Below are 25,696 nucleotides of genomic sequence, written 5' to 3'. Positions count from 1 at the left end.
GAGGGAGAGAACATTGTTGCATTTAAGAGAGAACTTTCGTTCGACTTGTGCACTTGTTGAACAGTGTTTCGAACAGCCGCTTCAAAAAAGTGGCTAGCAATCTTTCAAAATAGATGCATTTGCAACACTGTTTGCATGCGAGATTCCTCAAATATTTGAGCGCCAAATTATAAATAAATTAGTTTCGTTTGTGTATATAAACTAAATAAATATTGCGTAAGCTGTTAGCTTGTTCCATTAATGTTTGTTCTGCAGCGTCACGCTGGTCACATCCTTAACAATCATCTCGGCCACCTGCCAGGCGATCTCCTCCTGCACATTATCCTCGGGCAGATTTACCAATTTGCGCATTGCGTTCTTAACGCTCAGCGACCAGGCTGGCGCTTTGTGGTTCGAAACGGCATCTACGGCCTCAAAGTCCCGCTCGTATCTGCCCAGTGAGTTCACGTGCCCAAATTTGAGCGCACTCACCGGACGTTGCCAAAGCAGCTGCGGATTTGTCAGCTGCCTGGAATCGATGTTCATGTTGGCGGCCGTTGTTGTTGTCGACGCTTTGACAGGCTTGTGACCCGTATCCAGGCCAGCCAATAGTGTATTGTGCTGCGAGATGTGCGTGCAGTCGGACATGGACATCGTTTTGCGATGTCGCTGCTGTGCAGACAATTTGGGTGCGCGCCGCAGACTCAGCTTGTGCTGCAGACTCGAGCTATCTGTGGTGTCCGCCGGCGTATGTGTGCACGTCTTGGCCTTCAGCTCGTTGACATAGTTGTCGAATATGTTCGATTTGAGAAAGTTGGCAAAGTGCTTTTGTTCCAGGTATTTGGCTGTGACCAGCAGCGCCAGATCGAAGGCCTGTGCCAGCTGACCGGGCGCACAGATGGCCTGTTCGACGCGCAAACGCAACTTCTGCGACATCCACAAACGACACTCAGACTGCAGCGAGAAGTAGCGCTCGTAAATGATCATGGCATCGGACTGAGCGGCACGCTGATCATCGTAGCTCTTGCGAAAGTTAATCGCTGTTATCCAGAATTCTAGGCACTCGCGCTCCTGCTGCTGCTCCAGGTACTCGGTCAGATAGAACAGCGCCAGCTCATCGTACAGCACGTCGTAAATGTTCAGTGTAGCCGCTTCGCCCTCGATCAGCTCCAGGCAGTAGGTGCAATAGTAACTGCTCTGCAGGAAGCCTTGCAAATGATCACGCTCCAGCTGTTGCAGCACATAGTCGCGCGCCTCGTCGAAACAGCCGGCAGGTACGGGCTGTTGTGTCGACTTGTCACTCTCCTTGCCACACAAGAACAGCGATATGTGCGCCAAGATTACAATGGGCAGCTCCACCAATAGTGGCGCATTAACAATCAAATACTTTTGGTAAATGGCAATCGCATCGTTGATGCTTGCCGCACTTATCGGCTGTAGCTCCGAGCTTGCTTTGGGTCGGCCAATCGGCGCAGCTTGTGGCTTATGATTGATCTGTTTGTTTGTCTCCGCATAGATGCGACTCTTCTCGTCGTCGGTGAGCGGCTTACGCATGGACAAGTCGCACAATGTTTTCATTTCAGGTACATCGTTTTCCTCCTCCTCAATGGATGCGTCGGCAACATGCGTAAGCTGTGGTGCCTCCACTGTAGCAGTAACCGCAACCGTTGCATCCTGTGGCCGCTCCTGGTGCAGCTGTGTTAATGCCGCGCGTTTAAAGTTTTCTATGTCCAAATAGAATTTGATGAGCGGCAGCGCGTTTTGTGTCTCCAAATACTGCAGAAAGTAGCTCAGACAATCCGGTTCGCTAACGATTGCAGTTAGCGTCATGGAGAGACGCGAGCAGTATTTGAATATATCTGTAAAGAGCGTCAATACGTGATAAGTCAATTAAACGCGCAATTTATGAGTATTGTGCAGTTCCGGAAATGACCACAGCAAAAGCAAAGGCAACAACAATACACACTCACCACACACACATACTTATGTACATACACTGTGGCTGACATTTGTCTCATTACCTTCATCGGCAGCTGCGCCCACATTTAGCAAACTGTTGTTGCCCAAGCTGATTGCATCCGAAGTTGCCACTGCCGCCGCCTCCGTCTCCTCCTCCATGAAGACCTCATCACAGAAACTTGTTGTTGAGCGCAACGAATGACGTTTTTGCGCCGCTGCCGCACAATCTACCACATCATCAACGCCGTTGGCATCCGTTTCGTGAGAGCTGCGTCGGCGGCCTGTTTTGTGCGCGTCGAAAAATAGAAATTGACACCAAAACATAAACACAAACAGTCAGTTGTTTTCTTATCAAAAACTGCGTGCTTTTTATCACTTACTCGTCTGCCTTTTGATGTACTTCAGCATTTTTACATTCTACTTGTTCGTTTGACAAAAATTGTACATGAATAAAACTTAAATTAGTGTCAATAAATAGCACAATAATAAATAGCCCCGCAGACTTATGAGAGAAGTTGTTGTATATTGTCTGCACAGAGCAGAGTTGTCTTCCAGGGCTGCCGGTGCTATGTTTCAGTATCGGTAAAGTCGTGCCTAGACGATAGCTTACCGATATTGACAGTGTTCACAAACGAGTAAATATCTATATATATTTTTTTTTTATTGCACACACTGCGACGCAAGCAGCTGTGCGACAACGTTGCGTTTTTTCACAATTAATTTTTGTACTTTAAGTAATTAGAGTTGTGAGTGAAAACACGACGCTCACAAGAAAGCAACGAGAAAGGAAAAGACTGCAAGCAACCGGCACTGATGAGCGTATCGGCCACAACGGGCGGCGCTGCCGGCGACAACAATAACAAAAACAATACAAAAAATTACACTAAACTGCCGCCAGCCGCGCTGGACGATCTCGTGCAATATGTGACATTACACGTGCGCAAACCGACGCCGCTAAGTGGCGTGGTACTGCCCTTTGTCCCCCTCTATCTGACCGCATTTTATCTATGGATCTACGTGTACAAAAGCCACGACAATGATGCCGCACAGGAAACGGCAGCAGCTGCAACAAACACGAATGACGTGCAGCCGCTTGACAACGCAGCGAATGCCGCGTGGAATGATATCGGTTTCATAGCTGTGGTGGCCATTGCATTTCTGCATGTGCTCACGCTACTCTTTTGCTACTGGAGCGTACATGTACTGGCATTTCTCACGTGCCGACGCGTCAAGCAGCCGGCGCCGGGCGTTCTGGCCAAAGTGGTGCCCACAGCGAACAATGGCAACTCCAAGATAGTGCCCATACGCAGCCTTAAGCTGGAGGATGGCCAGCAGCAATACTATCTAGTATTCCAAAAGACCAAATACGTGTGGGATCCAGATAAAGCGATATTCCGTGCGGTTGAGTTTCCTGTGAACAAACTGTTGAGCACCTACGCCAGCTCCCGTGGTTTGGAGACAGAGCAGTCAATTAAGACGGCCATGCAGACCTATGGCAACAATGAAATGGACATGGTTGTGCCCGAATTTCATGAGCTGTTCATAGAGCGCGCCACAGCGCCGTTTTTTGTATTCCAAGTATTCTCAGTGGGTCTGTGGTGCATGGACGATTTCTGGTATTATTCGCTATTCACGCTCTTCATGTTGATCGCCTTCGAGTGCACAATTGTTAAGCAGCAGCTGCGAAACATGTCCGAGATACGTAAAATGGGCAATAAACCGTATTTCATATATGCCCTGCGCCAGAACAAATGGCGTCAAATAGGCAGCGATGAGCTGCTGCCAGGTGATCTGGTGTCCATAACACGCTCACAGAACGATAATATTGTGCCTTGCGATGTGGTCGTATTGCGCGGCACCTGCATTGTTGACGAGAGTATGTTGACGGGTGAGTCGGTGCCACAAATGAAGGAATCTCTCGAATCGCTACAACAGCTCAACACCGAACTGGATGCTGAGGGCGAGGGCAAGCTGACAGTGCTATTTGGCGGCACCAAGGTGGTACAGCATACGGCGCCCAGCAAGGAATCGATGCGTGCCCCAGACGGCGGCTGCATTGGCTATGTCATACGCACTGGCTTCAACACCTCCCAGGGTAAACTGCTGCGCACCATACTCTTTGGCGCGAATCGTGCTACGGAGAACAATGCCGAGACTTTTGCATTTATTGCCTTCCTTATGGTGTTTGCGGTTGCGGCCGCTTCTTATGTGTGGGTCAAGGGAAGCGAGGATCCGGAACGCAATCGCTATAAACTGTTTCTGGAGTGTGCGCTCATATTGACCTCGATCATACCGCCGGATCTGCCCATTGAGCTGACGCTGGCCGTGAATACGTCGCTTATTCAGTTAACCAAATTGTATGTATTTTGCACGGAACCATTTCGCATTCCGTTTGCGGGCAAAGTGCAGATTTGTTGCTTTGATAAGACGGGCACCTTAACCACGGATAATCTCATGGTGGAGGGCATTGCGGGCCTGTCGCCCAATGGCAAATGTGTGCCCATTGATGCAGCCGAGGACAACACAATACAGGTTCTCGCCTGTTGTCACTCGCTGGCGGTACTCGATGACGGCCTGGTGGGTGATCCGCTGGAAAAGGCTGCACTCGCTGCCGTTGACTGGAACCTCACAAAATCGGACAGTGTGATACCCAAGCGTGGCAAGCTCAAGCCTCTACGAATCGTTCAACGCTATCATTTCTCATCGGCCCTAAAACGCATGTCTGTCCTGGCTGGCTATCTGGTGCCCTTCTCCAACGAAATCAAATACATTGGCGCTGTTAAGGGCGCTCCGGAGGTTATAATGGGCATGCTTAAGGAAGTTCCCGGCAATTACGAGAAGGTAAGGGGGGTATAGCTGCAGAAAAATTCGTTCTTTTATTTAAAGCTTTGTCTTGTATTTGTAGATTTATTTGGAATACGCACGTCGCGGTGCACGCGTCATGGCACTGGGCATCAAGGAATTTGATATCCTGAGTGGACAGTCCATACGTGAGCTGAAACGTGAGCATGTGGAATGTGAATTGACTTTTGCCGGTTTTGTGATTATCTCGTGCCCCATGAAACCGGACTCGAAGGCTGTCATTAAAGAGCTTGTCCAATCTTCACATAAAGTGCTTATGATTACGGGCGACAGTCCGCTGACCGCTTGTCATGTGGCCCGGGAGTTGCGCTTTACGAACAAGAAACTAGTTATACTAACGCCACCACAAAACGAACGCGACGGCGAATGGAGCTGGGTATCCATTGATGGCGATCGCACCTATCCCCTGGATGATGCCAAGAGCGGCAAGAACATTTCAATGCTGCTGTCCGCCAATGATTTGTGCATAACCGGCGAGGGATTGCAGTATATGCAACAAGCGCACCATCAGTACATGCTCAAGGTGCTGCCCCAGGTGACAGTCTGTGCCCGCTTTGCGCCCAAACAGAAGGAGTATATCATAACGACGCTCAAGCAACTCGGCTACTACACGCTGATGTGCGGCGACGGCACCAACGATGTGGGCGCCCTCAAGCACGCCCATGTCGGCGTCTCCTTGCTGACCAGCGCACCGGTCAAACGGAATCGCACCGAGGACGAGCTGCGGCAAATTAATGCAGCTGCAACAGCAGCTGCTGCGGCAGCCGCTGCCAATCAGCAGCTGTCGCCGCGTGAGCGCGCTTTGCGGCGACGCCAAGAGCATATCGATCGGACGCAGGCGCGTCTACAGAGCGCTCTGCGCGACATGGAGGATCAAACAATGGTTAAGCTGGGCGATGCATCCATTGCGGCGCCATTTACCAGCAAATTATCGTCGATTATGTGTGGTACGTATTTGTAGTTTTGTATTACTTCAAAGAAGAGCTAATGCTTACTCAAACGTCTTTACAGTTAACCACATCATCAAGCAGGGACGCTGCACGCTAGTCACCACGCTGCAAATGTTCAAGATTCTGGCATTAAACGCACTTATCCAGGCCTACTGCCAGTCGGTGCTATATATTGATGGCGTCAAGTTCAGCGATACACAGGCCACCATGCAGGGCATTTTCATAGCGGCTTGTTTCCTGTTCATCACACGCTCCAAGGTGAGCTGGGCGCACTTTTGCCATAATCTACTTGGTTAAGTTTAATTATATTGTGATTATCTATTTGCAGCCACTGAAAACTCTATCAAAGGTGGCTCCACTGCCCAACATATTCAATTTGTATACCATATCGACAATTCTCACACAATTCGCTGTACACTTTGGCACACTCTATTATCTGACCAGCGAGGCAACGGCGCTGGCGCCACCCAGGTAAATAAGGCACATCCGTGATAGAAAAAAAAAGAATTGCAAAGTTTGTATATAAAGTATATATATATGCTTGATCAGTATCAGAAGCCAAATTGAGCATGTCATGCCCGTCTTTCTGATTCTATGCTAACGAGCCTGTGAATATCTTGAGAAAATTATGCCTAATTCTGTCTATGCATCGGGCTGCTTATTTATTCTCTTATTCTAAGCCTAATGGTCGTTTTGTTTCTTTTTCAGAGTGGGCAAAGTGAAGTTGTATATTGACATGGATAATGAGGAAAAAACTAAATATGATCCAAATATTGTCAGCAGCACGGTCTATATCATTTGCGTCTCGCTGCAGGTGGCCACCATTGCAGTAAACTATAAGGTTTTTTAACTAAAATGCTAAATAGTTACTATATACTAATTAAACGTTTGTAATTCAGGGGCATCCGTTTATGGAAAGCCTGCGCGCCAATCGTATGCTAATGTGCGCCATTGGCGCCTCGGCTGCCTTGGTGCTGTTCCTCACCACAGGCGTTGTGCCGGGCCTGACGCAATTCTTTGAAATCGTCGACTTTCCAGCAAATGTGCGTAATTTTGTTTATTACAATTTATGTATTTCATTATTTGATTCGTAACCTGTTTTTGCAGTTCCGTCAAACATTGCTGCTTGTGCTCATAGTGGATATTGTTGGCGCCTTTGCACTGGATCGCATCTGTTCATTCCTGTTTGGGGAAACGCGTCGCAAGTCCAAAGTCCTGAACTGTTAATACTGGTACATAAACTAGGAGTTTAACCACACGACTAAGTCACAGCAGCATTCAAAGCGTACATATATAGCCCCAAAAAAAATATGAGTATATTTTGAATAACTATTCCCTCTACTTTTGATTAATATCAATCTAAAATTTATAAGTTGTAACTTATTATATCTTTTCTCGCCACTTGAATGCTGCATTTGTATTAAAACTTAGAGTGGTTCATTTTTTTGGCGTCGGTTTCTTAATTGTTTTTAAATTTACGAAGAGTTCAAATAATGCATTTTTTTTGTTCATGTATTTGAAAGTTTTGTGCGCTTAATTTGTCGAACTATCGAGTATATATATAAATGAATATATGCAGCTAGTTCAATTTGCGTAAGATTTGTAATGGTAATAAATATAGCTAATAAATTTAAACAGTATATAAATTTAAATTTAGCTCGTATCCTGTAATTGTTCCTCCAATTTCGAATCCTCGAGCTGTTTAAATTGTATCAAAATAACCAAATACGTGGTGACAGCTGAAAAGATCTGAGAAATACTTAATGCAATTTCTGATTAAGATAATAATAGTTGTGTTTAGATAACCTTAAAGAGCGTCGAGTTGTCTATGGCAAAGAAACCATATGCCGTGAATTGTACCTCCTGTTTAATGCTCTTGGTCAGAAATTTGTCAATCTGTCGGAAGTAGTTAGAAATTTAAAAGAAATGTATATATTCTGATTTGCGCAGTCGAAGTAGAAGATATATACTCCTCTTTAATATAGCATATTTTTATATATAGCTTACAATATTTTGAAACTCCTTGCTCTTGCCATAGACTCGCGCCAGTATTTGTGATGTGATATTGGCCTGCAAATAGATGTTTAAGCTAATTAGTAGAGTTTCCACAGCCAAGAGGTGGTGACCCACCTCGTTGGTGGTGGCACCACAACTACGCGACAAGAGGGTCAACAGGGAGGTGTGCAAGCACAGCCAGGCGAGGCACCATTGCATTATGTGGGACGAGATGACGCCCTTGTTGTTGGTGATCTGGACAAATAGATTATACCAATTGGTGGTCACCGTGTAGAAGGAGTAGCCCAGAAAGCAGACAATTATCAGGCTGCAGCATTCGTTGATGCTCTTGTAGATGCGCAACAATCGATTGTGTGTCCGATAAATGAATAGTGAATCCTCGGGAAAGCTTTCCATGTGCGACTGCAGCTGGCGTCGACTCTTGCCCAGCAGCTGGGAATACGAATACCCATTGAGCAGCCGATTGACAAACTGAAAGCGTATGCAAACGATGCGCAACAGGGCCGAGGCAAACACTATATAGGTGGCCGTCAGGCCATTCTGGATCGCATAGAACCCGATCAGGATGTAGGTGGTGGGCGTTATGACACCATCCAGCACATGGATGCGTATAAATATAATGTACGCCTGGCAGGCGGCAATCAACAACAAAAATTTGATTGAGAAATTGCAGTTGTTGCTTAGCGCAACGCCAAACTGGCGCAGCACCTCCTGGTCCAGCTTGAGGATCTCGTTCATGATTTGGATAATGCATTTCGTGTTGCGGGCACAAACAAAAACAGCTGAGAAATTGGTAATATGAAATCATAATCTCGAGCAGTTCGGCGGGATCCCGACTCACTCAGCGTATAGGTGAGAATGCAGAGGAGCAACTCGATCCACTGATTCACATTGTCCGTCTCCCGCAGCGAGATGAACAGCTTGGCCCCGTTGGGCGTCATCAGGCTGTAGATATTGAATATGGTCAGTGCATGGACGACGCCGCGCACAAAAAACGAATAGAACTCATTGGTCCTGGTGGGCGGGCCCACCTCAAAGCTGGACACCTGCTCGTAAATGGGCAATAGACCGCTCGCCTTCAGCACCGACAATATGGTGCCAATATCCTCGAAAACGGGATTCCCGGCGGGCGCATCTGGCGATCGTACGAATGCATCGTTGCCCAGCGCATGCGGATGTGGCGAAAGGATTCGCTGTTGCGGCTGCACTTGGAGACGCGACTTGTGCGCTGCCATTTCAATTACCCAACTGTTGGGACTCATTGCCGACAGGACACTGTCGAAAAGGATTTGGTTAACTAGGTGCGTGCCTTGGTCAAGTGGAACACCGATTGAAACGCACTCGCGCTTATCTGATTTGGGCCCTTATCGCCAATCCGTAGTCCATTAAACAAATTAATTTGTTTGCCGTCATTGGAAAAAAGCAGGGGCAATAATTTGCGGAGCGTATGATTTTTCATGCTTGTGGCACTCGTAAATAATTGTGAGTGCTCTCATTAATTCATGCGAGTCTATAATTTATGCAACAAATTATTTAAGTCCCATAAACGAATACACTCACGAATACTTGATGAATATACACAAGCAACTCTCTGCCTTTGGGCTTGGTTCGAGAAGCTGGCTCTCTCCACATCCTTGAACCCAGGCTTAGTCAATTTAATTATTGGAGCTTAACCTATTTATGATTTTGGCCTGGCCTTATAACTAGAATCTGTTTCGTAAATGAATATACTCTTGATATACTCTTAATAAATAAACTCAGGAATAAACTTGTGAATATACTCAAGTTTGCTGAGGTCATTCTGAATACACTCATGAATGCTCCCATGAAAATATTAGTGATTGTCAAAGTAATCAAATTTTTTGAACATAATAATTAATGTACTCAAATATATATGGAGTAGTACACTCATGAATGCACATGTGAGTGCACTTGCGATCGTGAGTATTAATTCAAAGATACACGCATATATTCATATGAATAAAGATGCATTTAGTGAACATAATAATGAATGCACTTGAGTAGTGTAAGGAACAGATTTGTGAATACACTCGTAATGCATATGTAAGTGCACTTTCTATTCATTCGAAGGTATACACACATATATTCATATGAATATAGATTCAGTTGGACTCACCTCAGAGGCCAGGCAATCGAAGGAGCTGCAAATGACGACCATTGTCGCGGTCTCGGCCAGCACCCAGGCGCAGGAGAGGCCAATCGTGTCGTGCTCCTTGCGCAAATGGGCGGGCGTGGTCAGCGTGGCGAAGGCCAAGTAGCTCTGGTTGGTCACCGTGTAGAAGGAGAAGCCAAAGAAGAAGAGCAGCCCGACACCAGTTACCGAATTCATGTTCTCCGTAATGTACCTAAACTTGCAGAGTATCTCGATCAGATTGCTCAGCTCACACCAGTCGTCCTTGTCGTAGAGCTGTTTGTCCTTCTGCGTGAACTGGTCGAGCCGTCCATTGAGGAACTCGATCCGCAGCGCCAGGCCCATGAGCACGGTGCGCAGATAGAGCGCAAACATGCAGGAGTAGAGCATCTGTAGGCTGTAGATCAGGATGAGTATGCACTGACGCCGCGCATCGATCTCGCTAAGGAAGTGTATATAGTAGAAGGCAACCAGGACGACGCTCGCCGAGGCAAACACCAGCAGGGTGCCCAGATATCGGCAGCTGTAGCTCGCGGCATAGCCGTGCGCCTCCAGATAGCCATCCAGCTGGGAGAGATCGCGTATTGTGCGAAAATGTTTGGATGCATTCAGGACACTGGCGATGACAATTATCGTGTAGCTGGCAATGCAGAACAGCGTCTCGATGGTGCGATTTATGTCCTCGGTGTCGCCCTGCGAATGCGCCATCAGCTTGTAGTCCTGCGAGGCGAACAGCACATCCTCACAGAACATCACCGACGACACCAGCAGCAGCAGGGCCACAATTCGTCCGTATAGCTTGCCCCGGGAACTGACGCCAAAGCTCTCCGACTGATTGCCGCTGAAAAAGGGCAGCAGAGCACACAGCTGTGTGGGCCTGGCCACGCCCTCTAAGTCACGCAGGATTTTCATAGACATGGGAAAAGGTTGAGCTCCGACTTGAAATTGAGCTTCCAGGTATCTCTGAATATATGCACATCTCTGACTGTATCCATTCATAAAGTGCGCAACATTTTGGAGCTCGCATTACCAGCTAATGATTCCATTAATACGAATTGTCGGCGATTATACAAATTAATTCTCCAACCAAAATGCCCCGACAACTTTCTATATACCTTAGAAATCGATAGAGTTCTTTGGACGAACAGCCTGGAAAAGGTATTGCTCCTTGCCAAATCAGAGGTAAATAAATTTTCAGAACTTGCCAAAGGACAAAGAAAAGTGTTTCGGAAACTTGACTTTACCATAAAAAACTCACTTTCTTTTGTCCGCAATAAATTGAAAAAAACAAATTTTAGAACATTCTATAATTGAAATATTATCAATTTTCCCAAATCAAAGACAAAGAAATTAATTATAGGAAAGAAACATGAAATTCCACAATTATTCCTTTATTTCAAAATATGTGTGGAGGATATATAAATTCTACTTCAAATAAATAAATTTATATAAATTTTTTAAACACATTCTTCTTTAAATAAAACAATTTAGATAAATTTAAGCAATAAATCTGCGGCTTTACAACGACTTAGCTTAGACTAAGCTGCAAAATCGATAGGCTAGAAAGTACCTTGAGTTAATTAAAAACTAATCAATTTTATAGCTTAGATAATAAAACGATTAAAATATGAAATGCGAGCAAAGTCGGATAATCGTTAAATATATATTTATCCGTATCTAATAACTACCCCTCGAATATGGCCGTGTAATTGCTGCTGTATTATCACCCGCAAGCATCGAATATAATATTTGTCACACCTTTCGCTCCCTCATTTGAGAGCTGAGATGCGATGTAGATGCCTCTCGCCTCTCGCCCGGCCTCGTGCCCATTTTGCCATTTTTCCACCCCTAATGAGGGATTGCAATTCTCAATCAATGCGGCGCGCCGGCACTTTTATATTGTATACCCTTCCAGGGGTACTATCATTTTGTCACGTAATACGAGACGTCGGATCGGATCGCGATATGATTCGTGTACATCAAAGAAAACTTTTCACGAGTTTGACCATGCTCCTCTCATATGAACCAAATCTTATTAATATCAGGCCACTCGCGAGTTTTGAAGAAAATTGAGTTTTTGTATAGAAACTTTTCCGTACACCATAATAAATATAAAGATCTTGGCGAAACTTCGCTGCTAAGCTACGAGAGTTTCTAACTGGAATACCATATTATTTCATACACGATCAATTTGTCGGAAGCTGAGCTTTCGTATGAAAGTAATTATACAGTTTTGTAAACCAAAAAAAAAAAAACAAATTGTTTTGATGCTTCGATTTACGGTTTACACAACTTTGTGCCCAGATTTTGGAAAGCTTTAATTTGCCATAATTTTACAAATTTTAATAAAACAATTTAATCTTAAATTTAAATTAAAATATTGTGCTACATAAATTTGAGCTCTACACAAAAATAAGCTCTACCAAATATAGCTGGTGGTTCGCCTTAAATGTTTTTTATCTTAAAAGAAAGGGTTTTTGTTTTGGTTCCGGTTTCGGTTCGGAGAACTGGTTAGTTTAAAAGTTCCCTTCCTTATACAAAATATACTGTAATTTGCGGCTAAAACCGGCTCGATTCAAAATTATGTTGCCGCCATTTCGGTTTGGTTCAAACCCGTTTTGCTGCCCAATTTGTAAGCCTTGAAGGGTATTTAATTGTCGGTGTGCCGTAAATAGCCGTTATTCTTGTTGTTGTTTTTTATTTTTTTGGGGGAGATTGTGTGAAACTGGCACGCTGTTGCTTGGCTGTTGCCTCTGTTGCTCTGCTGCTGCTCTGCTGTTGCCGCTGCTGCTGCTCTGCTGCTGCGTGTGACGTCACGAGACAAGGCCGTGGTCAACGGCCAACGGCAACGGCAACAGATACAGACACACCGTGCACTGGGGCGCAGCTCTTATCAACATCATCAGCAAATCAACGCGCAATACGCAAATAATCCATAAACGAAATAAATCAAAAGCTTATTTTCTAACAATTTTTATTTATATTTTGCAAAAAAATGTGGCTGCTTCGCCCGCTGCTGCTGCTGCTGCTGGCATTGGCCACACGGCAGCTTGGCCACGCCCACTATACCAGCGGCGATGTGGTCTACCATGCCTTGCCGCATTTCTGGACGGGCGTGGGCTTCTGTCCAGCTGGGGATATCAATCATGGCGGCATCAGCGGCGCCTTGGAGGCGCCCGAGATGCAGCTGCAGCTGCGCCAGATTGGCGCATTGCCCGCGGGCGCGGTGACACACATACGCATCCATTGGCTGCTGGAGCTGGTGCAGTTTCTGGAGTACAGCACGGAGGGTGTGCCCCAATATGACTACGAGAAGTTTGACAGATTTGTGGATATGCTGCAGGAGCAGCACCTGTCGCCGGTGCTGGAATTTATGGCCAATCCGGGTCATGTGTTCACCGCCAATCCCGAACGCAATTGGTTTCTCTGGGAGCACTTTGTCAAGAGCATCATCAATCATCAGTTGGGTAAGTCATTCCCGACTGCCGGAGTAGTTGTCCTGGTTGTTTGACAGCCTTCACCTTCTGCGCAGCTCGCCATGGCGCCGCACGCTTGTCCAACTGGCGCTATGAGACCTGGAACGAGCCGGATTTGCGCAGCTACAATCGCATTAATTTCACGACCGCATCCTATCTGGAGTATGTGCAGGCTGTGCGCCGTGGCCTGAGCAAAGCTGGCGGCAGGCGCAAGTCCAAGCGCCAGCAGCAGCTTTATCGTGCCCTGCGTGGGCCCGCCGGCCTGTTCAAGTCTGAGCAGCATCATCCCTTCTGCTGGCAGCTGCTGGAGTTGTGCAATCAGCAGCTGGCCAAGTGTCCCATCGATATACTCACCTACCATCGCAAGGGTCTGGATGGCAGCGCCACAGAAATTCTAAACGGATCTCTGGCGCTGCTCACAAAGATTTACCACGATTATCCCCAGCTGCAGCAGCTGCCAGTGGCCAATGAGTAAGTCCAGCTTAAATCCGCTAATATTATTTAACTAAAGATGTTCGCTCTTCCTCTGGTTGCAGTGAGGCTGATCCCGTTGCGGGCTGGAGCACACCGCGCGACTTTCAGGCGGATGTGCGCTATGCGGCCATCCTGATATCCACTGTGATGCAGCACTGGCAGGCCAAGCTTGCCGGCGGCGTCATGGCCCAACTGGAGTCCATCAGCCATGACAATGCCTTTCTCAGCTATCATCCATATGAGTTTAGCCAGCGGTAAGTAGCCCACCATTGGGATCCGAGAACACGGACATAAATTCCATAAAAAAAGATATCTTTGGAATCCAACTTGGGGGCTTTAAGAATTCTTGATATTACATACAATTAAAGCACCTAATCCCGAACCTGAAATCTTTCAGCACTTTGTTGGCGCATTTTCGCATGAATGAGACGCAGCCGACGCATTCGCAGTTCGTGCAAAAGCCCGTCTACGCGGCGCTGGGCATGTTGGCCAAGCTGGGCACTCGAGCCGCAGACCTGGAGCTGGTGAACATGGACAGCAAGCACAGTGTGCAGGTATTGCGCAGCATCTCCGGCAATGGGGTGGCACAGTATATGGCCACCATATTCCTGAGTCCCGAACAGGCGGGACCCCAACTGACGGCCTATCATCACAAATACACGCTGAATATGTCCATTGCGAATGAGTCGGCCTTCATCACGGAGCTGCTGGTGCCGCACAGCACAGATCCTGCGCACGTGTGGCAGCAGGCCGGCAGTCCCGCCTATCCGAATGCCACGCTGCGCGAAGCCATGCGACGGGCGCAGACACCCAGACTATACGAGACTGGCCCCATTTGGCAGTACAACAGCGAGCTGGTTGTCAACTCGGCCAGCCTGCCGCTGCCGTGGGTGATGCTGTTGCGCGTCTGTTCGGCGGCATGGCCCAAGCTGAAGCGGCCGCAGCAGCTGGAAATTGTGGAGGTAACACAGCGCGAGGTATTCATCCGATGGAGCGAACAATCACGCTCCACCCAGTGCCTGAAGAGCTATGAGGTTTGGTTCAGGGAGCGTGCCGGCTCCGAATGGTTGCACATCTCCATGGACTGGCATCTGCCCTATCCATCGTTTCAATATGCGCCGGGCCCGAATGGCAGCGTAAATGGTAAGCCAAATATGCTAGGGTTTATTTTCAGCTAAAATTGACATTCTCGTGTTTATATTTTCAGGTTTCTATAAGGTGCGCGGCGTGGATGTGTTTAATGAGAGCAGCGCCTTCTCACAAATAGTCGAATATCTGGAGTTATAATTTAGCACAACAACTTTATCAAACATATTTATATAAATTGTATGGGTTTATTAACATATCGAGCATATTAGATGAAACATAATCAGGCTTTGCTTGGCCGCAAGGCGTGCGCTGCTCTCTCTCCAAATCTCCCACTCTTCAACTCTATCAAACTTTTGGCATGGAACTGTTTAAATAATGGGGCACAAAACTTCAGAGCAGCGCTGCGTCTTGTTCCATATATAGTTATCTCATATGCATAAATATTTATACAAATATATATATATATATATATATATATATATATAGTACATAACGCGTGTGTGTGTATGTGAGTAAGTGTGTGTGCGTGTGTGTGTGTGTATGTTTATGTAATACATAAGTGCCAACCCAGGGAGGCCAAAGCGTTCAGCGCAATGTCTTAAGCAATAAACACATCAAATTTTGTTTTGCGATAAAGTACAAAAAAAAAATTAAGTGAAAAGAGAGTGCAGGCAACACTGTGTTCAGCCCTCGGCATCCAGCACAAGCCACTTTTCATCGATGTGCTCCATTTGCTTGGTCAATATTGGATTGCGTACACGCACCTTGATCTCCAGCTTGCCGCCCACCTGCTTGCGACCATCCATTAGCTGCAAATGAGAAAGGATTTAAATATATTTGATAATTTACATGGCTTTATTTGGTACTCACATTGTAGGTATCGTGTATATCACACTTGGTTTCCAGCTGCTGCAGTTTCACATTGACGGTGCCAATAAGCGTATCGGATCGAAGGAATCCTCTGAAACAACATATGGGCAGTTTACGACTTAGTCCACAACAATCAATACTGCAGCTGTTTTTTTTTTTTGTGTTTTATTTATTTTAATTTTTATTTATAGCGTTTTGCGTAGCAATGAGTTTGTGTTGGGATTTGAGACGCAAGAATTTGTAAAACATATTGATTAAAAACTTTCGAATTATGCATTCAATGTTTGCAACAATGAAATGTGAAAAGCAACGGGCGTGCTAAACTCAAATCTAGGCAAAGCTGAACAACAAAAAATTACCTGATTTAAATAGGGTATTTAAGGGGGAAAATATAATATAAAGAACCAAAATTTCTACTGAAAATACATATGAGCAGATGTTTAGGGCGTTTCCAAAACCATTTAAACACCTGTGGCGCGCTGTTATTAAGCAAATGCACTGGTTATGTTAATAACAGTTACTGTAAACGGCCTTAACATTTGTTTGTATGGCTAGCAGATTGACAAATACATAGATAATACCACAACCAAAAAAGTACAACAAATACTACAAAAAAAAATACAATGGTCGGTTGTTAATTATTCGATTTCAAAAGAGGACATTAATTTTTAATTACCCCAATATTTATAAAAATATTAATAATATGCTTTAATTTCTATAGGCCAATTTCAAGGTATAAAAACCCTTAAAAAAACAGAATAGACAAAAGATAGATTTCGAATATATGAAATTTAAATGGAATGCGAATTCTTATTTCTGAGTCCTCATTTCATTTACAATGTTCACATTCTGATGAACCCCTCTAATCTTAAAATACCTATGGTACCTACATATATTTTACTAAACGAAATATAAACGTTTTGATACTCCATCCGGTATTCCAGATTCGTCTTTAATCATAATCTACATACTAAATTTGAAGTTAGGTCTAATAAGTTATTTATAAAAGTTATTTTCTTGGGGTCTAAACAGCTGGATTTATCTAATAACTTTTAAAGGAAGAATCAATTAGCTTTAAGCCGAGATTATTATTAGACAACCTCGCATGCACGTATACTTGACGGACTACAATGACTTCTATTTGGTTTCTTCCGCTTCACCTTGGTTAATTGATATGAATATGCGGTAGGCATTAGTAAGAATTAATAGTTGCAGTGCTCAATAAAGCGTTCGGATTATGTTTTAAGGCGTTGGACTCACCCTCTGGAATAGATCTCGAATTTAACTCCGTGACGTCTAAAGATTCGTTGAAACTGGCGGTTGCTGCGCTGAATGTCCACCTTGAAGCGTTCATCGTAGTCAGGACTGTCCGTGTCCTTGATCACATTGGTTTTCGTCTTGAATGACTCATCCTGCAGCATTGGAGAAATTAAGAAAATGTAACTGACAAATCGAATGCTGAAAACTTACATTCAACAGCGGAAACTCGACGCGCACATAAGTGTCCACATCCTTGGGATTGGACACATTGTAGTTAATGCCGCGCACGACCACAATTTCCAGCTCATTGTCCGTCAGATCCGTGTTGCAATGGACAATGTTAAAGGAACGCTTCTCGTAATGGAATTTGGGCAGTGTTTGGTTCTTACGTTTGGAGTAACGCACCAGATCCAAATCCTTTTGTACGGTCAGTGCGAGATTCTCGAATCGATTCATGCCGGCCACATCGCCCATGGCCTTGTGATGATCACGCGTATTTTTGCACATCATTAGCTGTTTGGCCAGCTGTTCCTCCATGCGCACGCCAATCTCGCAAATGTCATCGCTCGGATCACAATCCTCGGTAGACACAATGGCAAATGATGCCTCCAGATTGTCACGTTGCGATGGCGGCACAGGCAGCTGTCGTCGGAGTACACATATTATTAACTACATTGACTATAACCAAATCCAGTTAAGCTTACCGTGCTGAGATCCACGGGCAGTCCGCTGCTTGCAGCATTGAGCAGCGAGTCGAAGCCCTTGTAGATCTTTAGGTATTCCTTGGCCTGATCGATTTCGCCCGCTTTTTTGGCTGCTATGGCGGCCACTTTAAACTCCTTTTGCCGCTCGAGCAGCAATTTCATTTGTTGTTCCGCCAGATTACTTTTCTGATGATTGCCCGTCGTGCGTGTCGTTAACTCCTTGGGCTGAGGCGGCGAAGGCGCTTTACGTGCTGCCGTCGGCGTCACGGTGCCAGAGCTGGTGGGCGTGCCACCAGCGGAAGTACTCGCTGTAGCAGGCGGTGATGTGGGCGACATGGGCGGCGTGGGTGCAGGTGCAGCGGGCGCAGCATCCGCCGTGGGCAGTGGACCAAAGCCCGGTGGCACGGGCAGCTCATCATAGGCCACGGGTCTGCCTGCCTTGTATTGTTTGATGGCATCTTCATACTGTTTGACAATGCGCCCAAAACGACGCGCCTTGCTGGTATTGCTCTCTGCCTTCGCAGCCTCCTCCACCGATTTGTATTTGTCCAGACGCTGCTGAAGCGCTTCTAACATTGAAGTGGGAGCGGCTGTACTATCAACTGCAGCTGGTGGCGCTGGTGCTGGCGCAGTTGGAGCTGGGGCTGGAGCTGGTTCAGCAGCTGCTGCGCCCTCCTGCATCTTGGCCATGAATGCCAGAAATTCGCCCGGCGGCGGCGGCATATCACTCAGATCAACCTCTTGGCCATCCTCGCACATCTTTACCACGACATCGAACTGCTTCACCACGCGTAGAAATTGCAGAGCAGCGGCTGTATCCCCGCTGCGTTTGGCTTGCACTGCTGCGGCTTTGTATTCATTTTGACGACTCCGCATTTGCGACACCAAGGGACTAGCAGGCGTGGGCGTAGCTGTTGCTGGCGGTGTGCTGGGCGAGGCAGCTGCTTCAGATGCTGGCGGTGTGCCCGGCGTGGGGGGCGCTGGCGCGGCACGCATGGGCTGCCTGGGCTCTTCTGTAGGTGCTTCAGATCCTCCTGCTGCTTCGCCACCAACCGGCTTGATGCTCACCTCTGGCGGAATGTCATCAACATTGATGCTCCTGCCGGCTGCTGACTGCTTCTGTAGATCTTGAAGTGTCTTTAAGCCACGCGCAAAACGTCGTGCCTTTCCTGATTCGCCAGCGGCTTTTGCATTGGCCTCAGCCTGTTTGTACAAGTCCAATCGCTGGTTTATGATGCCCAATGTGTCCACTGTTGTTGTCGGCAGAAATGTCTGAATCGGCTCCTGTTCTTCAGCAGCGGCGGGGGCCGCCGGTGCCTGCTCCTCCTCCCCATCCTCCATGCCGGCGATGCCATTCAGCTCGCCCAGCAAATCACTGTCATTCTCAAGAGCGTCGTCGTCATCATCGTCGCTGACATCGCGCAAGCTATCTGCTATCATTTTGTCTAAATCGCTGCTGGGCAACAATTTTGGCTTTGGCTTTGCTTTGGGCTTTGGCCCGCCGCCGCCGCTAATTGCCGCCAGCTCAGCCTCCAAATCGCTATCCGCTGCATCATCATCGCCAAAGCCAGCGCTGGGATCAAAGTCATCCGGTATTTCCGTTAAACCGAACTGTGTGCGTATTCGTGTCCGTTCGCGAGAGGCAAGAGGAAAGGGAAGGCATGACTCATAATTGTAAATAGACAATTATATTTGCTTGTTTTTATTTCCTTACCTGGGATAAATCGTGCTGTCGGCGCTTTGGAGGCTCTGGCCTTTTGCGTGAAAACATTCTTGACTAATTCAAGGCAATTTAGTTATGCTATGACTGTATTTAGGTACTGAAATTCTTTAGTTAAAATTTAAAACCCTAAATTGCGTTGCAATCGCCTAGACGGACAATAACAAAATTCGCTGTTATCGAAAGTAGGGATGAACGATAGGAGTTTCGGTTTTAAATATACTTATCGGTCCATATGCTTAACGGTTTTATTTAATCGATATCAAATTTACAAATCAATCGTTTTGCTAGGTCGCCTGTAAACCAGTTCAGTGCTGTGCTTTTCGAAAGCGAAACATATTTTCTCTAGAACTTTTAAATTACATACATATCTTCTTAGAACTGCTTAACTTAGAAGTTTATTGAACGCCGAAAAAATTACCACAAAGAAGTTACCAAATCAGCACAGGTTGTTTAACACTTTTTATTCGTGTAAACCCAAATTAATCGTTACCGTTGATTAATCACGGGTACACACTTATCGGCCATCGCTATCTCTAGATTCTATCGATGATAATGCCACCACAGTGCACAACAGTTTGCGAAAAATTCGTGTAAAAATTCCTATTGATTGATAAATTGTGCAGTTGAAGTAAGTCCAATTGGAAATTTAATAACTGCGCTGCCTGTGCCGCGTTATGCATTAATGTGTGCACTCAATTTGCTGGCTGTGGTGGCTGTCTAAAGCTTGCAAAACGTTGTCAAACCTGCTGCTGTATTTGTGTCTCATTTGGGCCGTTTTCCACCTACGCTGCGGCAGCAACGTTGACGCGACGATAAACGAGCCGAAGCGCGTGTGGCAGGCGGGGGGCACAGCTGAGCTAGCAGTTTGTTTAGTTAAGCGTGGAAATAAACAAACAGATTTGTCGCAATCGCGAACGCAGCCTGGCTGGCAGTCAGTCAACGGGCGTGGCTAGCTTATACCAAAAGTAATTCGACGACCGCTGGGTGTGGAGGCAGCAACAAGTTGACGGCTATGGAAGAGGTAACGCTTACGGAGCCCGAGACACGTTTCTATGGTGAACTGTTTCAATGCTGCGACGTGGAGAACACCGGCAAGGTGCCCATGCTGAAAGCAACCGAACTCTTTCGCTCAGCGGACATTGCCAACGAGACGGTAATTGAGGTAGGTCCACAAATGCCTCAATTGACAGCATCGTGCATTCTTAATTAATTTTTAATTATTGTTTGACAGATCACATCATTGGCTGGAATACCCGCAACCGCTTTGCACATCTCACGCGCTCAGTTTTATTCGTGCCTCAAGCTAATTGCCGCCCACCAGGCAGCGGTGCCATTGCGTCAGGAGCTGATTGCCGCCACGGTGCCATTGCCATTGCCGCATTTTGGCTGGAAAGACGCTGCTACAGCGCCAGCGAGTACCTGTGAAAATGGCCTGGGTGCGCTGCCGCCGCCACCACCCACCGATCGTCGTAACTCGCTGCGCCGCAATTCTCAGCAGCAGCAGCAACAACAACAACAGCAGCTGGAACAGTTACAGGACACCTCGGATGTGCCTAGCACCGATTCCGAAGTCGAGCAAAACGAATCCAGCGGTGGCGGCGATTTTGATGAGCTGGCGGGCGCTGATGTTGTCGTCAGCAACAGCAGCCGCGAAACAGTGCGTATATATCTTATCACACTTATGTAAATAGACTTAGATATATGAAAGTGTTATTTATTTAATCGTAGCGTCGACGTGGCGTAGGCCCTGGTGGCTCACCGGAGGCGTGGAGCACTAACAGTGATAGCCCCACGCCCACCAACAGCGTGGCAGAGCGTCCCTGGGCTCAGGATACGTTGTGGCAGGGCTTACTCGGTGACGAGCATCGCCAGCTGTTGGGCACCGAGGAGGAGTCCTCGGATCGTCACAGCAGCGACGATGATGACAACGAAAGCGAACTGATTACGCTGTATCAAATCACGCCCGAGCAACGCGAATATTACAACAAGCAGTTCAGAGCTGTGCAGCGTGATCCGCACGGACTGCTCTCCGGTCAGGCTGCGCGGTAAGTTGTAACTGTGTGTCTAGTAAAATGCCTTTTCATACCATGCATTCATTTGCAGGATCTTCTTTGAGAAAAGCCGCATTCCTGTCGAGGAGCTACGCCATATCTGGCAGCTGTGCGACGTGACACGCGACGGTGCGCTTAGTCTATCCGAATTCACAGCTGCCATGCATCTGGTTGTGTTGCGTCGCAATAATATACCATTGCCTAGCAGCCTTCCTCATTGTCTGCATCCCAATGTGCTGGCTAAGTCAACGACATCGTTGTCGTCATCATCAACGGCGCACATACCTCAAGAGCCGCCTGAGGCTGATCTCCTGCATTTGAATGATGACGACGAAGATGAACACACTGACAATACAATCATAAGTAGCTCGCAAGCGAAGCCACGTCCCTTGCCCAATGACAAGAACATTATGAATCTGAGCAGCATCTCGACCTCGTCGCAAGCCAGCAACAGTAGCTCTCGACGTGAAGTGACCACAACAACGACATCGCCCGTGCTTAAGAATCGCAGCATTTCCAATTCGCCAAATGTGGAAAAACCAACAGGAGCGACTGCAACAACAACAGCGGTAGCTAATGCTGCTGCTGGAACAACTAACGATGCCAGTCAATGGACCAAATTTAGCGAATCTCCCACAACGACATCGACAGCAACTGGAGCTGCGGCAGTTGGTGCAGCCGGCACAGCGGCAGCTGCTGTTCCTGCCGTTTCTAGTCCCGGCCTCAAACCAGCGCTGTTCGATATGAAACGCACTGCCCAGGATGTGGTCTCAAATCCGCAAATATTGCATCCCGTGCCGCTGCGTGTGACGCCCATAGGTAAGCATATACCCTTTTACCCTTCGTCAGCGTATTTACATTCTTTATTTATTCGTAGGCACAGCCATCGCCGCAGCCGCTGATCAATCAAGTCAGCAGTCTACAAACGATATGGACGGAGTTGTTGTGCTGCGCGAGGAGAGTCCCAAGGCCATGGCAACGACAACAACAACAACAACAACAACGACTACAGCACAAAACAATCAAACTGGAACGCATCGCGATCGCGACTCCATCTCGATGCAAAGCAGTGATCTACGCGCCATACAACGTCCCCAGGCCAAAAAGCTGCCAGCGAAGAATATTGGTGCCTTGCCGCCGCCGCCGCAGCGTGAGCCAAGCATTGGCTCCATTGGTGTCAATGAGCCGCCGGAGCAGGCGGCGCCATTACCACTAAGTTATGCATCAAGCACAGCTTCTGCCAAAAAGGAGCCACCGCCTTTGCCGCCGCCACGACCCCATCGACATGCGCGCAGCAGTAGCTTAGATTTGAACAAGTTTAAAATTGGCACAGCCGGTGGCCAACAGCCCGAGGTAAGTCCAGTATAAGTGCATCCAATCTAGCTATATATGTTGTTTGTCTGTTGTCCAGCTCCAAATTATGTCTAGTATATATGACTATGCAAATTTTTTAAGGAAACTGTTTAAATGTTGTGTTCGTAGCTGTGTTTCATTTACTAACAGATATTTAACATCACCTGGAAATGTTAAGAATATCAGCTATGTTAATGTTCAAACAAATTTTACTAAAATAGCAGGCAAGCTAATTTCACAGAATTCCCTTCCTAACAGCTATTCAACAGCTGTTGCATGATGTCAATATCATACAATGTTAGCAAAGGATCAATATGCTGTTCCTTTAGGGTCATTTCACAGCTTCCTAGTTCGTAGGCAATGCTGGCTCAACTGCTATTTCAATCATTTGTATTTTAGCACAGAGGTTGATTTTTTTTTTCTTCTAAGCGATAATTGAAAGATAATTATAAAACAAGTTATTTCAGAGCAGCGTTTTCTCTGAACAGAAGCTCTGGATACAGTGGTCACTCAAAAATTTGAGCTTCTAGAAAAAGTTAGTGTATAGAAAATAGTAACAGCAATATTTTCAAAAACATTTTTCAATATAACATTCTCTAATCTTGTAGCTACCAAGTTTAGAAAAAAAAATATAGCATTCAAATAAAGATTTTATATTTTATGATTAATGTATTTTGAAATATAATATTTGGAGTCGAGGCGTTTCGTTTAGCGAGTAAACACTGTATTATTTATCATTTTATTCTGCCATAGTATAAACAGATTTCGGTTTACCGAATATTTATTTATATTATATTCATATTTCTTTGTGCAAAGTTTTTACCTTATGTGTCCCCTTTATTATTATTTTCTTTTACTTATTTTGTAAACAAACTGTAATATAAACCCAACTTTAATTAAGATAACCGCGCAAGCCAGCTTCGATATGCAAACCTCAGCGGGTTTTGCCGATTTCACTCACTTTGCCGACGACGCGAATGTTGTAAGTGTAATAAGAATAAAATCTTGATTCAACAAATGCATCCACAATTGGCCGTAGCTTTACTAGTGTTATGCATCCAAAATTGAGTAGCTTTTGAATAAAACTTGCGCTTACGCTTGGTTCATGGTCAAAACTAATGCCTTCTCCATTTGCAGCTGGACGCCAGCAACAACAGCAGCAGCAGCAGCAATAGCGCCAATGCCACATCCGCTGCTGCTGGTGCCACAGCCGAGCAGCAACAGCATTCACTGCCGCCGGCACCACCGCCGCCCGCTTTTGTGCCGCCCATGCGCATGACGCTGCAGACGCAACAGCGAGTCTCTGCTTTTGAGGTCTACCGCAAGCCGCAGACGCCGGCCCCAGCACTGGCTGCAGCAGGATCGTCTTCGTGCACGGCTGCCGCTCAGCTGCCCAGCGCCGATAACTTTGAGAAGCGTGTGACCGCCATCAGCGATTCGTTGCGTCATGTCTCCTTTAAGCAGAATCAAACTAGCACCACGGAGCTGCTGCAGCGGCTGCGTGAGCAAAACAATTCGCTGCTGCATCTGTGCAACGATCTCAGCGACGAGCTGCTGAGCGTGCAGACGCGCAAGGAGGAGATGCGTCTCAAGCTGGAAAGTTTTGCGGCAGCCGGTGCAGCTGGCGGTGATTCCAGCGGTGCAGCACCCGCACGCACTGGCTCCTCAATATCAGCGCCGATGACGGCCAATGTGACTGGCGGCTCCTCCGGCTCAGCCGGTGCCTATACAAATGTTTAAGCAGCGTTTTTGTTGTTTCTGTTTGTTGCATGCAGCGCATATAACACACATCTATTTAGAAGAGCAGACGAATTTTTTTCAGCACGCTGCTTATTATTATGTTTCGCTAATTTAATTGTAGGCTAGTTAAATCTCAATTTTAAAAATGAATGAAAAGTAAATTTGTCATGCAAGCAACAATAACAATAACAATAATGCCGCCTCTATATATACATATTTATGCAGATCAATTTATGTATACTTCTCTTTAGCGCACACAGAGCTAATGGAACTAATTGTTAAACGTAAATGTGTAAATGTAAATGAGAAATGTTCGCTTTATAAACAAACAAACGAAATGAAAAAAAAAACAAAACACTGCTCCCTAGATGACATGCATCCACAAAGTGGCGTCAATCGTATTTGAAAAGTGCAACACTCATAAAGCATTTGTTTGGCTGATAGAAAAAAAAAACACACACACCATTTTTCAATCTTTGCTATATTACATTTAGTATGCCCAAAGGCAATAAATCATTATTTATTAACTATTAATTTTGAATAACTCGAAACCTGGCTCCACCGGGAAATACAAGTCCTCGACCTTCTCATTCATTCCGGCAATGAAAAACAAAATTATAATGTTGTGCTAAAAGTTGTAACTTTCGTAAGCCAGGCTTAAATGTTTAAGTATTAAAAGAGTTAAAATTTATTATGAAAACAAAAAGAAAAATATTATAAAACACATGCAAACCAATTTCATTTCCTTTAAAGCTTAGCTTAGGTTTAGTAATTTTTCAAAACTATTTTCTATGTATACACAAATTGATATTATGTAAATTTATCAAATTTCTTTAGGCATTTGTAAAAAGTTACAAAACAAATGAAAAACACAAAAAACGAAAAACACGAAACAAAAAAAAAAACAATTATTTAATTTACCGGACCATAAGTATGCTAACTTCGAATTTATAAGATGATATATCAGCAGACGTGCATACGAGTATATCATCATGTGAATATGCCCCCGCATTTTCTTTTGCATACTTAAACTATTAA

General features: G+C 45.9%; 6 protein-coding genes across 8 annotated transcripts; 3 read left to right on the top strand and 3 right to left on the bottom strand.

Moving 5' to 3' along the window:
• Positions 1-37: 37 nt before the first annotated feature.
• Positions 38-2,396, bottom strand: LOC115759204 (A-kinase anchor protein 10, mitochondrial). The gene is made up of 3 exons (XM_030700090.1): positions 2,319-2,396; positions 2,001-2,219; positions 38-1,838 (listed from the first exon to the last, which is right to left on the bottom strand). The coding sequence occupies exons 1-3, from the start codon at positions 2,344-2,346 to the stop codon at positions 238-240; spliced, it is 1,848 nt and encodes a 615-aa protein (XP_030555950.1). The 5' UTR covers positions 2,347-2,396; the 3' UTR covers positions 38-237.
• Positions 2,397-2,494: 98 nt separating this feature from the next.
• On the top strand, positions 2,495-7,402 carry LOC115759203 (manganese-transporting ATPase 13A1). The gene is made up of 8 exons (XM_030700089.1): positions 2,495-2,573; positions 2,674-4,779; positions 4,844-5,747; positions 5,812-6,008; positions 6,079-6,221; positions 6,459-6,591; positions 6,650-6,793; positions 6,858-7,402. Exons 2-8 carry the CDS (start codon positions 2,752-2,754, stop codon positions 6,975-6,977), a joined length of 3,669 nt encoding a protein of 1,222 aa, XP_030555949.1. The 5' UTR covers positions 2,495-2,573; positions 2,674-2,751; the 3' UTR covers positions 6,978-7,402.
• On the bottom strand, positions 7,273-10,830 carry LOC115759205 (gustatory and pheromone receptor 32a). Of its 2 annotated transcripts, XM_030700091.1 has the most exons (5): positions 8,608-9,028; positions 7,881-8,548; positions 7,758-7,820; positions 7,557-7,646; positions 7,273-7,499 (listed from the first exon to the last, which is right to left on the bottom strand). In XM_030700091.1, exons 1-5 carry the CDS (start codon positions 9,026-9,028, stop codon positions 7,404-7,406), a joined length of 1,338 nt encoding a protein of 445 aa, XP_030555951.1. In that variant the 3' UTR covers positions 7,273-7,403. The 2 variants fall into 2 exon arrangements, with proteins under 2 accessions (XP_030555951.1, XP_030555952.1); XM_030700092.1 differs by lacking the exons at positions 7,881-8,548; positions 8,608-9,028 and adding an exon at positions 9,904-10,830.
• A 2,083-nt stretch (positions 10,831-12,913) lies between these two features.
• On the top strand, positions 12,914-15,443 carry LOC115759262 (alpha-L-iduronidase). The gene is made up of 5 exons (XM_030700164.1): positions 12,914-13,385; positions 13,451-13,865; positions 13,931-14,122; positions 14,266-15,011; positions 15,076-15,443. The coding sequence occupies exons 1-5, from the start codon at positions 12,914-12,916 to the stop codon at positions 15,153-15,155; spliced, it is 1,905 nt and encodes a 634-aa protein (XP_030556024.1). The 3' UTR covers positions 15,156-15,443.
• Positions 15,444-15,445: 2 nt separating this feature from the next.
• LOC115758721 (coiled-coil and C2 domain-containing protein 1-like) lies at positions 15,446-19,655 on the bottom strand. Of its 2 annotated transcripts, none has more exons than XM_030699472.1 (6): positions 19,506-19,655; positions 17,792-19,402; positions 17,298-17,729; positions 17,088-17,239; positions 15,828-15,972; positions 15,446-15,766 (listed from the first exon to the last, which is right to left on the bottom strand). In XM_030699472.1, exons 1-6 carry the CDS (start codon positions 19,560-19,562, stop codon positions 15,641-15,643), a joined length of 2,523 nt encoding a protein of 840 aa, XP_030555332.1. In that variant the 5' UTR covers positions 19,563-19,655; the 3' UTR covers positions 15,446-15,640. The 2 variants fall into 2 exon arrangements, with proteins under 2 accessions (XP_030555332.1, XP_030555333.1); XM_030699473.1 differs by having other exon boundaries at positions 15,828-15,918.
• Positions 19,656-19,894: 239 nt separating this feature from the next.
• Positions 19,895-25,523, top strand: LOC115758750 (ralBP1-associated Eps domain-containing protein 1). The gene is made up of 7 exons (XM_030699508.1): positions 19,895-20,676; positions 20,746-21,171; positions 21,243-21,559; positions 21,618-22,384; positions 22,443-22,918; positions 23,820-23,900; positions 24,056-25,523. Exons 1-7 carry the CDS (start codon positions 20,527-20,529, stop codon positions 24,656-24,658), a joined length of 2,820 nt encoding a protein of 939 aa, XP_030555368.1. The 5' UTR covers positions 19,895-20,526; the 3' UTR covers positions 24,659-25,523.
• Positions 25,524-25,696: the final 173 nt, after the last annotated feature.

This window comes from Drosophila novamexicana, unplaced genomic scaffold, assembly GCF_003285875.2.
Source record: "Drosophila novamexicana strain 15010-1031.04,08,12 unplaced genomic scaffold, DnovRS2.1 tig00000193-arrow-pilon, whole genome shotgun sequence".
Taxonomy (NCBI): domain Eukaryota; kingdom Metazoa; phylum Arthropoda; class Insecta; order Diptera; family Drosophilidae; genus Drosophila; species Drosophila novamexicana.
Note: the sequence above shows the minus strand (reverse complement) of the source record. Positions and strands in the feature narration are given on the sequence as shown.